The 12,608-nt window shown below is 50.4% G+C and overlaps 1 protein-coding gene across 1 annotated transcript; it reads right to left on the bottom strand.

Moving 5' to 3' along the window:
- Positions 1 to 819: 819 nt before the first annotated feature.
- Positions 820 to 10,959, bottom strand: LOC116638870 (pepsin F-like). The gene is made up of 9 exons (XM_032415025.1): positions 10,904 to 10,959; positions 9,727 to 9,889; positions 6,661 to 6,778; positions 6,448 to 6,566; positions 4,618 to 4,817; positions 3,015 to 3,131; positions 1,758 to 1,902; positions 1,569 to 1,667; positions 820 to 1,143 (listed from the first exon to the last, which is right to left on the bottom strand). The coding sequence occupies exons 1-9, from the start codon at positions 10,954 to 10,956 to the stop codon at positions 991 to 993; spliced, it is 1,167 nt and encodes a 388-aa protein (XP_032270916.1). The 5' UTR covers positions 10,957 to 10,959; the 3' UTR covers positions 820 to 990.
- Between the last annotated feature and the right edge of the window lie 1,649 nt (positions 10,960 to 12,608).

Raw genomic sequence — 12,608 nt, 5'->3', positions numbered from 1 at the left:
GTGGCCGGAGTCCTTTGCTTGCTTTGCTATGGGGGGCCAGGGTGGAACCATCCGAGTTTGAAGGGCCTCACTCAGAGACCCTCTGCAGCAGAGGGCCACTGCCAACTGGTCTTTTGCGGTCAGAAGAATAGAATCTATTTTTTCGATCCTTTCCCGTCCCTCTGAATGTGGAGGTGGTGGCGACTGGGGAGGCAGCCACGAACCTGCTCATCTGTCCAGAACACAGCTCTGCCACTTCTTCGGGGGACTGTTCCTCCTCAGCTCACGCTGCCAAGTGGTTGTGTAGGAAACTGTCAATCACACCCACCGCCCACGTGGGGCCACGTGACCAAGGAGAGCCAATCAGAGTACCCCAGGCCCGGGCCGCAATGGTTGGTCCAGGGCTGGACACATGACCCGAGCTGGGCCAATCAGAGCCCTGCCTGGTACTAAGCTGCCCTCTAGGGTTTCCTCCTTTCTGTTTGCATCCCTTAAGGCTAGAAAGCCCTGAGGCGGGCAGCAGCAAGGTCCTTCGGACCTCGTAGAAGACTGAGGAAAGAAACTTGCCAGGCGAAGAGGATCAAAGATGAGAGAAGCGAAAGAGGGAAGGAGAGAAAGAATGAGCTGACGGCTTTTGATTTCTTGGGTCACCGAGCCCTCTGGACCTGCTCTGGTTCCTGCATCCTGGGTCCCCAGTAGCCTTCCAGTAGTTTCCCTCTTCACTGAAGCCAGCTGGCCTTGGGCTTCTCTCACGGGTCGTCCAGACTCGATTCTGGAGTCCTGCCTGATTCTGATGCACCCCCCCCCCCCATGCAAAGAGAGGCGCTGGTTCATTTCAGCACCATGGAAAATGAGGTCTTTTATTCTCTCCCGAGAGCAGGCTTTACAGAGCCCCAGACAGAGTTCAGGATGGCCCCTGGGCGGGAATGCCCCGAGTGACTGTGTGTGTGTGGGGGTGGGGTGGGGTGGGGTGGGGATGGGCGTGGTTGCTTCCTGAAGCAGCTCCAGCATTTACACTGCCCGAGCCAGGCCAATCGTGTTGTTCGCTCGATTGAAGACGGTAAAATACAGCCTCAGGAAGACATCACCCAGAATCCAGGAGTCCGAGAGCAACAGGCCGCCTTTGCCTTCGTCAAAGTTGCTGTAGCAGGTGCCCTGATGATCCTGGAGGAGACAGAAACTCACCAGTCAGCCCGAGCCCTCACTTGCAGCCCTTCTCTGCTGGATCTCCCTCCTTTCCCGGGAGCCACGTGGCTCTCTGAGCAGCTGCAGAAGTGGGGTGCCCATGCAGGCACCAGAACTCTCTGCCGCTCTCCTCACACTCTGCCTTGTCTTTCCCGTGACTCACGCTCCGGCTGTTCCCTCTGCGGAAAATACCTTTCCTTCTCTCCTCACCCCGACCCGCTCCCTAAGACTGAGCTCAGCCCCTCTCTTGGCAGCCTTCCCGGCCCAGGCGGGCCCTCCGCGGCCACTCGGCAGCCTCTGCAATGGTGTGGCTTGGCCTCCAGGGGGCCTCCTCCTCCCGGCTGCTACCCCACATTCCTGCAAGTCCCAGGTTTGAGGACCAGGTCCCAGGGTGGGCTCCTCACCTCCCGGATGTAGGCACTGGCTGGCACTGAGTAGTTGATGCCGTTGATGGTGAAGACGATGTCAGGCAGGGTGCTGACGGCATCACAGTCAATTATGTACTGTCAGAGAAAGAGCGAGAGAGAAGGTTGGCCCAGCCGATCCTTCTATGCCTGGAGAGCCCAGAGTGTCCCTGCGGCATGACCCGTCACCTCGCCACTGTAGGACTGCTTGGCATCGATGATCTTCTGTATGTTGAAGACAACGTCAGATGGGCCAATCAGCAACGAGGTTCCGGTATCAATAATGGCCTCGCAGCCACCATCACAAGCAATAACCATCTCGTTCATGGAGATGCTGAGAGACGGGGATAAAGCAGGTACCAGGATCACACTGGGGGCTCCCTTCACTACCACCCCCTCCCTGGCTGACCCCATGGCACCCCTTCAGCTCATGCCTGACAGCTGTTTCCCCTTGTTCTGATCATACTGACCTTCTTTGAATTCCTTCAGTTCCTGAATGTCCCAAGCTCTCTTGTGCCTCAGGGCCTTTGAATGTGCCGGCACCCCTTTCTAGAACCATCCCCACTCCCTTTGTCTGGCTAATTTCTCCTCATCTTCCAGGTTCCAGCTTCACTGTCACTTCTTTTTTTTTTAAAGATTTTTTTTTTTTTATCTGAGAGAGAGAATGGGAGACAGAGAGCATGAGAGGGGGAGGATCAGAGGGAGAAGCAGACTCCCCGCTGAGCAGGGAGTCCGATGTGGGACTCGATCCCGGGACTCCAGGATCATGACCTGAGCCGAAGGCAGTTGCTTAACCAACTGAGCCACCCAGGCGCCCCCACTGTCACTTCTTTAGGGAAGTCTTACACCCAGACTCAGTCAGGCTCCTCTCTTGGTCACCTCGGCATACTTTTACTCATTTCTGGCGTCTATCAAAGTGGTAAATTCACTATTTGTGTGACTTGTTTCATGTACATCTGCCCTGTTAGATGTACTCTGTAAGAGCAATTTCTATCCTCAGTTCCTCCCTCAAGTGTCCAGCACACAGCAGATGCTGAACATATGTTTGTTGAATGAATGAATGAACCAGTAAGTGAGGGAGGGACGAGAGACCTATATCTGGTGTCTGGCTCATTATGGGGCCCACACAGTGAAGATGGAGGTTCTCATGGGCAGCAGGTGCTCAGAATGACAGGAAGGGAGTCACAGGCTGCTCAACCAGCTCCCAGCTCAGATGCCAGGGCCCCTGGCCAGACAATGCCTGAGCTAGCCCAGGGGGCAGGACATGGGCGACAGAAGCTTCCAAAGGACATTTTAAGCTTTTGTCTGCTGGTATCAGGACCTTGTTAGGAGGCGTGGGGCTATTAGAACCTGTGCGCGGTGTGTGTGTGTCCATGTGTCTGTGTGTGCCCATGTGTGTGCGTGTGCGGGCATCACCTGGGGCCACCTTCAGAGCGACGGGCTTACCTGTCCACGGACAACTGCCAGTAGAGGGCCTTGGACACGGGCACCCAGTTGAGTTCTCCGCTATAGTAGGAGTGGTCCACACCGCCGAACATCACCACACTGCCCTCCTCCTCCTTTCTGAGAGGGGGACGGGGGGAAGTGTTCATTGTGAGGGGAAAATAACCGGGAGGGGAGATTTGCTTTGTCTAAAGCATCGTCTAAAGACACGCTTCTCGTGGCTCACTTGTCCACATGTCACAAAGCCCCACGGAGTAGGCACTCCTCTGCTCTCCATCCTGCAGACAGGAAGGTTGGGGCACAGAGGGGTTGAGGCCTGGCTAATGGATGGTGAAGCTGAGTTCAAACCTGGACAGTTTGGCTGCAGGGCTGGCTCTGACCACCCCCTCTGCCAGGCCCTTTCGGCGATCAGAGCACTCGGCCATGTGGTCGGGGGATGCGCCAGCCAGAGAGGTCTGGCCTGTCCTCTTTCAGAAAAGCCGAGTGTCCGGGCTCACATGGGGTGCGGGCTGTGGGGCCCCATGCTCAAGAAGGTCCCACCTCTCTGCTGTCCCTGTCTTGAAATTCCTAATACTTGTAGAACAAGGGGCCTCCTATTTTCATTTTGCACTCTTCCTGCAAATTACGTAGAAGGTCCTGGGAGCACGCTGTTAGTGAGGGGGGACATGTCTCTGCTGACCCCTCTCCTTCCTTCCAGAGCAAATCTATGGGCAAATCTTGTTGCCTGTTCTTCCAACATATATCCCAACTCCTTCCATTGTTCTCCCTCTTCCCTCCACCTCCCTGGACCAAGCTGCCACCCTCTCTCTCCTAAAGAGTCTGCTGTAGCGTCTTCCCTGGCCTCCCTGCCTCCACTCCACTGCATCATTCTCCAGGACACAACCAGGGTGAGCTTTTGAAAATGGAAATTGGATCATGTCTCTTCCCTGCCTCACCCCTGCCAGAGGCCTCCACTCCCACGTGGTGCAGAACCCCAGGGGAACCTTGCCCCTGCCTCCCTGCCAGGCTCCATTCCCTCTCCCCTCCTCCCCCAGTGCTCCAGCCACACTGGCCCCCTCGCTGGGCCTCGGGTGCTCCTTCAGACCATTGCACGGGTTTTTCCCTCTGCCTGGGACTTTGCCTCCGCAGGCCGGCTCTCTCCCATCACAGAGGCCTCAGCTCGCAGGGGCCTTTGCTACAGCCCGTCTATAGCCACCTGCCTGGGCAATCTTGTGCAAAGCTCCCCTCTGAGCCTCGGTTCCCCTGTCGGTCAAATGAGGGACTTGGACTACAGGGGTCAGCAAAGTTTTCCTGTAAAGGGCCAGATCATCATGATTTTAGGCTTTGTCGCCTGCAAGATAGCCCTTGTGTCTGCTCCACTCCGCGGTTGTAGAGCAATGGCAGCTACAGACGAGATGGAAACAAATGAGCATGGTTGCGTCTCAATAAAACTTTATTTACAAAAACAGGGGCTGGGCCAGATAGGGCCCCCAGGCCATAGTTTGCTGACCCCTGGATGAGGCTATCTCTCAAGAAACTTCAGGATCAAGTAGTCTACAATTTTTTCATGTAACTGGAAGCATCTTACAGCTGATTTGGGCAAACGGCTCGTCCAGCCCAGACTTACTTGCTCAAGTAGAAGGCGAAGAGCTCCTCAGAAATGAGACCTTGTTTCCACAGGTTGTCGAAGATGGGGAGGGTCCCTCCGAGGCTGAGGCTGGGGTAGCCCAGGCCCAGGATGCCATCGAAGACTGCATATTCCATGAACTTGCCGGGTTCCCTCAAGCTCAGGCCAAATGCCTGAGACTCATCGATAAGGCCCCCGAACTGTGGGAGAAGAGGGTGTCACCAGGGAAAGGTTTGGAAAGTGGGGCTGGGCTGGGAGATGCCACTAACAGCAGAGAAAAACCGAGGTGTGGCTGTGCTCTTGGGGACCTCGGCTGGCTATGACAAGCCAGAACAGAGATCTAGGTTCTGTGTGCGTGGACCCTGGGGATTTTAACCAACACCTGCTCCTCCTGCTGACGTCATCCCCCCCCCTTTTTTTTTTTTTACAGGTGGGGAAACAGACTCAGAGTGGGACTGAATTGTTTCCACTCGAGGACAAAAAGAATAGAGAGGAGGATAGTCTTCTTTTGGGCATGACTATGATCTGATGACAGAAATGGAGTGAATTCATTGCAATTGTGGATTCTATGTCCGCCCAAGGAGACATGCCTGTTATACCACATGCCATCAGAGCTCTTAGGAAATTCTGCCTGGGGGCACCTGGGTGGCTCAGTCATTAAGCGTCTGCCTTCGGCTCAGATCATGATCCCGGGGTCCTGGGATCGAGCCCCACATCGGGTTCCCTGCTCATCGGGGAGCCTGCTTCTCCCTCTCCCACTCCCCCTGCTTGTGTTCCCTCTCTCTGGCTGTGTATCACTCTGTCAAATAAATAAATACAAGCTTTTAAAAAAAAAGAAAGAAAGAAAAGAACCAACCAGACTAACTTAAAATTTTAGCTTAAAACCTTTATGGGCGGGGCGCCTGGGTGGCTCAGTCGTTAAGCATCTGCCTTCGGCTCAGGTCATGATCCCAGGGTCCTGGGATTGAGCCCCGCATCAGGCTCCCTGCTCCGCGGGGAAGCCTGCTTCTCCCTCTCCCACTCCCCCTGCTTGTGTTCCCTCTCTCACTGTGTCTCTCTCTGTCAAATAAATAAATAAAATCTTTAAAAAAAAAAAAAGGAAAATTCTGCCTGGGAAATATGCTGGTGTGTGTGTGTGTGTGTGTGTGTGTGTGTTCAGGCACTTTAGGGGAGGCAGCTCATAGTTTTTATTAGAGTCTCAGAGGCCCCCAAGGGTAAGGACCCATTTTTCAGCGCCCCCCCACTTCTGTGGCCCTTGGTTTTTTTGCCTGGGTGCTTGGATCCTCAGCTGCACCCAGAGGCTCCGTATCAGTTCTGCCCTCTTCTCCAAAACATCCCCCATCTGTGTGAGCCCTGCTTCGCATCCCAGCTCTGCCACTTAGCAGGTGCATAACCCTGGGAAAGGCACTCCCTCTCCCTCGATTCACCCATCTGCGTGATGGTAGTAACCGTGCCTGGCACGTAGGGCTGGTGCAGGATCAAACAAGTTCTTACCATGAAAGCACCCAGCACCGTGCTGAAAATATAAAAGTGGGTGGTTTTTCCACACCTCTCCCTGTTCCCCCCAAATCAGCCTTGAGCTAACCAAAGGGAAAGGAGCTGCAAATCCATGCCCCCAAGCCCCGCCAGCACGGTGACCCACTCTCTGGGTTAGCTATTCTGGGATTCCATGTGTCAGCATGGGGTACTCTCTCCCTAGGGAGCCAGCCCCACAGGGCAGGCTGGGGGACTTTGAGAAAGACAGGTGCTCCCACCTGACCCTACATTTGATCCTATAAGCCATCAATGCTCCCCAGGCCAGCCTTCCTCAGCCTCTGGTTTCCACGTTACCTGAACAGTGTCATAGGCCAGAAATCCTGACATCCTCCCGGAGCCGTACTGGAGGTGGATGGGTCGGCCCGAGATCCGGAAGGTGGAGGACAGCAGAGGGTTGAAGACATTGTGATTAGCTGCAGACACAGGAGGTGAGCATCTGTCAGCCTGCCAAGGACAGAGGATGGGGCGGGGGGGGAGGGGGGGCACGAGACGGGTGCAGGCACTCACCGCACGCAGGGCTGGAGCAGTAGGTGGAGGGTACCCACAAGTCAGACGAGCCCGTGTCAAAGATGACCTTGAACTCCTGTGGGGGTGTTCCAATGCTGATGGTGCCGACGTAGGCCAGCTGCAGGGGCCGGGAAGGGATGGTTAAGGCAGGTTGCCCTAGTCCTCCCTGACCCCCAGGGTGCCTGCCTCTGTCGGGTGTCCTGAAATCAGCTTTCAACCCCTCTACCTTATAGCCTCTACTCAGGCCAGTGCCTCCATTTGAAAAGCTCTTCAGTGTCCCCTGCAGCTCACTAAATCCTTTCCACCCTTCTTGGCCCAGTTTGAGTGCTTCCTCCTCCAGGTAGCCCTCCGAGGTTACCCCAGACCACTTCCTCTGAACTCAAAATAGAACATCAATACCATGCAGTTGGTCCTTTTCCTTGACATTCATTTACTTTCTGCTTGTCTCTCAGGCTGGGCTACGCATTCTTGGAGAAGGGATGAGACCTTTTGTTAACAATAACCCTATGTTAACAATAATGATAACCCTATGTTAGTTTTTTCCCTTTTTTTAAATTTTATTTTATTATGTGATGTTAATCACCATACATTACATCATTAGTTTTTGATGTAGTGATCCATGATTCATTGTTTGCATATAACACCCAGTGCTCCATTCAGTACATGCCCTCTTTAATACCCATCACCAGGCTAACCTATCCCCCCACCCCCTTCCCCTCTAGAACCCTCAGTTTATTTCTCAGAGTCTATAGTCTCTCATGGTTTGTCTCCTCCTCTGATTTCCCCCCCTTCATTTTTCCCTTCCTGCTATCTTCTTCTTCTTCTTTTTTTTTTTTTTAACATATAATGTATTATTTGTTTCAGAGGTACAGGTCTGTGATTCAACAGTCTTACACAATTCACAGCGCTCACCATAGCACATACCCTCCCCAATGTCTGTCACCCAGCCACCCCATCCCTCCCACCCCCCACCACTCCAGCAACCCTCAGTTTGTTTCCTGAGATTAAGAATTCCTCATATCAGTGAGATCATATGATACATGTCTTTCCTTGATTGACTTATTTCGCTCAGCATAATACCCTCTAGTTCCATCCACGTCGTTGCAAATGGCAAGATTTCATTCCTTTTGATGGCTGAGTAATATTCCATTGTATATATATATCACATCTTCTTTATCCATTCATCTGTCGATGGGCATCTTGGCTCTTTCCATAGTTTGGCTATTGTGGACATTGCTGCTATAAACATCGGGGTGCACGTGCCCCTTCAGATCCCTACATTTGTATCTTTGGGGTAAATACCCAGTAGTGCAATTGCTGGGTCATATGGTAGCTCTATTTTCAACTTTTTGAAGAACCTCCATACTGTTTTCCAGAGTGGCTGCACCAGCTTGCATTCCCACCAACAGTGTAGGAGGGTTCCCCTTTCTCCACATCCCCGCCAACATCTGTCGTTTCCTGACTTGTTAATTTTAGCCATTCTGACTGGTGTGAGGTGGTATCTCATTGAGGTTTTGATTTGGATTTCCCTTATGCCGAGTGATGTTGAGCACTTTTTCATGTGTCTGTTGGCCATTTGGATGTCTTCTTTGGAAAAATGTCTGTTCATGTCTTCTGCCCATTTCTTGACTGGATCATTTGTTCTTTGGGTGTTGAGTTTGATAAGTTCTTTATAGATTTTGGATACTAGCCCTTTATCTGATATGTCATTTGCAAATGTCTTCTCCCACTCTGTAAGTTGTCTTTTGGTTTTGTTGACTGTTTCCTTTGCTGTGCAAAAGCTTTTTATCTTGATGAAGTCCCAATAGTTCATTTTTGCCCTTGCTTCCCTTGCCTTTGGCGATGTTTCTAGGAAGAAGTTGCTGTGGCTGAGGTCGAATCCCATTTACAATTGCACCCAAAACCATAAAATACCTAGGAATAAATCTAACCAAAGAGGCAAAGAATCTGTACTCAGAAAACTATAAAATACTCATGAAAGAAATTGAGGAAGACACAAAGAAATGGAAAAACGTTCCATGCTCATGGATTGGAAGAACAAATATGTGAAAATGTCAATGCTACCTAGAGCAATCTACACATTCCATGCAATCCCCATCAAAATACCATCAACTTTTTTCAAAGAAATGGAACAAATAATCCTAAAATTTGTATGGAACCAGAAAAGACCCCGAATAGCCAGAGGAATGTTGAAAAAGAAAAGCAAAGCTGGTGGCATCACAATTCCGGACTTCAAGCTCTATTACAAAGCCGTCATCACCAAGACAGTATGGTACTGGCACAAAAACAGACACATAGATCAATGGAACAGAATAGAGAGCCCAGAAATGGACCCTCAACTCTATGGTCAACTAATATTCGACAAAGCAGGAAAGAATGTCCAATGGAGAAAAGACAGTCTCTTCAACAGATGGTGTTGGGAAAATTGGACAGCCACGTGCAGAAGAATGAAACTGGACCATTTCCTTACACCACACACAAAAATAGACTCCAAATGGTTGAAAGACCTAAATGTGAAACAGGAGTCCATCAAAATCCTAAAGGAGAACACAGGCAGCAATCCATGTTAGTTTTTTATGGCCTCACACATTGTAGGCGCTCAGTAACTTTTTTACTGGTGTCATTCTTGGGGCTGGGGAGGCTGAACTGCTTCTGCCTGGGGTGTCAAACTTGGTTTGCAGTGGGCTTTGTCGTTGGAGCAGACGTGGCTCACCCTTCTACTCTAACTCAGTGATTTGCTTAGTTCAGAAAGAACAAAATCCCTCAAGCCAAGTGCTGTGGTGCACACGTGCCGAAGGATGTATCGTCGGCACTGAAATGGATGTTTCCTGTCACCTGCTCATTGCTGGACCTGGTCACCACAGACCAGGAGTTAAGGGTGGGGGTGACTTCTCCTCTGGGGATGGGGGTCCCTGTTCCCCAGGGTTTCTGCCTGCAGGAGCCCCAGCCCCAGCATCTCTGCTCACACTTCCAGATGAACCTCAGCACTTGGCCGGAGCCCTAGGGTCTGCTCTGGAGAGTCCTCCACACCCCCGCTTCCCCCCAATTGCTCCCCACCACACTTACATCCAGGTAGTTCCTCATGGGTTCATAATATACCTCCAGGTCCAGATCTACAGACTCAACAAACTTGTAGGCCAGGTTGTAAGGATGCTTCTCCAGGTAATCTCTCAGCCTGTCTTTCTCCCTGAGGTTTTCTCGCATGGACTTGATCCTTGTCAGAGGGATTCTTTAAGCCAGCATTGGGAAAGAAACAAATGAGAGACAGCGATCTCACCTGCCCTGTGTTACAATATAACTATTACATCTCATGCTGTAATCCTACCATATTTTCCAAATATTTTTATGATGTCATCTTATCATCAGGACAGGCCACCCAACACCATGGAAAGACTATGGCAGTAAACTTAGGTTTGAATACAGGTTCTGTTGTGTAATCTTAGGTAAGCCATGTGGCCTTTCTGTGCCTCAGTTTTCCCACCTACAAAAAAGTGGAATGATAGTAACCCCCTCACATAGAATGTTTGGGGTGTTAAGCAAAATGATGGCTATCATGCACCTGACAGATAGGAACTCTTGACAGTGGCAATTGTCACTACTGCTACTGTCATCTTTCTGTGTCTTTCTCAAAGAAACCCTGGGAAGGAGGTAGAATGGAAATCATCATCCTCTTTTTATAGGGAGCTGGTGACTTGGCTATTGTCACACTGCTTGTTAGAGGCAAAACTGGGCCTACCAGTAGCCCTTTTGATCTTTTTCCAGGGCTCAACCTAAAGAGAGGGGTTATGAAGGAAGTGAGGCGATGGGGAATAAATTAGAGAAATTAAGAGGATAGAGAAACAAGAAGGACTCAAACTAGGAAAAACACAGTTTTGCATGGAGAGAGACATCCAAAAAGACAGAGACATATACATATGAAAATGGAGTGAGAGCAGAGAGAAGACCTAGAAACAAATGCAGGAAAAATGCTGTTCCTAGACAGGACCATGTCTACAGTTGCACAGGTTGCGCACTGAACAATTCCAAGGGGTGCCATTTCATACAGCTCATGATATGCCTGTCTCAAGTCACCTGGACCCCACAGTGCACGTGGTAAGCTACTGATCAATAAATGGAGCCTTGAACTTTAAGACAGTCTGGGAGTGATTATATTCTCTTCTCTATCCATGGATGGGCAGGAGAATAAGAGGGCAAGAAAGAGCCCAGAAAGAGAGCTGATGCCACCTGCATGCCCTGTACTTACATGACTAAGCACTCTGAGAGGGCCACCAGCCCGAGGACCCCAAACCACTTCATGCTTTTTTCTTGGGTTCTGAGCAAGCAATGGCCAGCATGAGTTGCTTGTTATATGTGATCTGACCTGCCTTAGTCGTGCCCCTGAGGGCTGCTAAGTGGACCTGATAAGACATATGACCCTCTCTGATAAGATCTCTATCCCCATCAGTGTTTGTGAGGAGGGGATTTAGAAAATTCACAGAATACAGAGATTTCTATTGTGATCTCTTCCTTGGGGCTTGGCTGAAAAAACAAACAAACAAACAAACAAACAAACAATCCTAAACCATAAATTCTAACAAAGAGTGGGGAGACTCTTCCTATCTTGGAGATAAAGGTGCTGCTAATAATGTGCTAAAAATAAGTGGCAGGTGCTATGCTTGCCTTTTCTGATCTCGAGCAGTCTCCCCAGGGCCCGTGAGGTGTGCATTGCTATCTTCATTTGGAGAAGAGATTGCTAGGAGGAAGGGGGGTCAAATGTCACCGTGAGGACACCAAGTACAGCACACGGGCATGTAAGTGACTTTAGGTGGTGGGATGGCTCAGACCAGGGGCACTCATGATGCCGCTCTGCACTTACAATTGCATAATTTTAATGTTAGAAGAAATGTGATGCAGGCATCCAAGAGATCTGTTATTCATACAACAAACACTTATTGGGGCCCCACTGTGTGCTGGAGCCTGGGCTAGATGCTGGAAAGTCAAATAAGACACAAGTGGTCCTTGGGGTGCAAGGGCATGCAACGCTTGATCTCGGGGGGTTGTAAGTTCGATCCCCACGTTGGGTGTAGAGATTATAAAAAAAAAAAAAGACACTAGTGGTCCTTGCTTTCAGGAAGCTAGCAGTCAAAGGCAGGGCTCACAAACTCACGATCCACGAGGTGAGGGAGATGAATGGAAGGGCTGGATGGGCATCATGGGCCCGGGGCAGCACGTACCCCATGACAAGGAGGCAGCTTCTACCCTGTTCCCACCAGCAGTTGCCATGTCTGGCTGGCGATGCCAGACTGGCCATGTTTTCAAGAGATGTCAGAAGTCTGGATATTTACGGGCGCCTGGGTGGCTCAGTTGGTTAAGCGACTGCCTTCGGCTCAGGTCATGATCCTGGAGTCCCTGGATCGAGTCCCGCATCGGGCTCCCTGCTCAGCAAAAAAAAGAAGTCTCAATATTTATGTGAAATCCTTATCTTCAAATGTAAGCAACTACTTTCTTAAAACAAAAACAAAAACAAAAAACAGACCCACAAACATAGGGTGAGCCAAGCCTCAAGCAACTATGGGCTGGAGTCAACACGTAGGCTGCATAGGGTTTTATTTCTAGCCTAGAGGCGGACGTAGGGCGCAGACTGAGGGGGTGTTCAATTCACGTTGGTTGGATGAAGAAGAGACTGAATGCATCCTAGCCATGCGAGTTTTCCTTGCATTTGTAAAGAAAGACCACCAAGGTCAGATCAACCAACAAACTTACCAGTAATCTCCATTTGCTGAGCACCTGACATAGCTCCCCCATGGGATCCATACCTCGAACTATTTTGTCTGCCAAACCAAATGCACAGAGGAATAATTAATTTTTAAGTTTGTCAATCAAAGAAGGTAAAAAAAAAAAAAAAAAAAAAAAGAGTATCCAGAGCTTCTGCTCAGCCTGAGATGAACAGGGCTACCTACTAAACGGGT

The sequence above is a fragment of the Phoca vitulina genome, unplaced genomic scaffold, assembly GCF_004348235.1.
Source record: "Phoca vitulina isolate PV1807 unplaced genomic scaffold, GSC_HSeal_1.0 scaffold16, whole genome shotgun sequence".
Lineage (NCBI taxonomy): Eukaryota > Metazoa > Chordata > Mammalia > Carnivora > Phocidae > Phoca > Phoca vitulina.
Note: the sequence above shows the minus strand (reverse complement) of the source record. Positions and strands in the feature narration are given on the sequence as shown.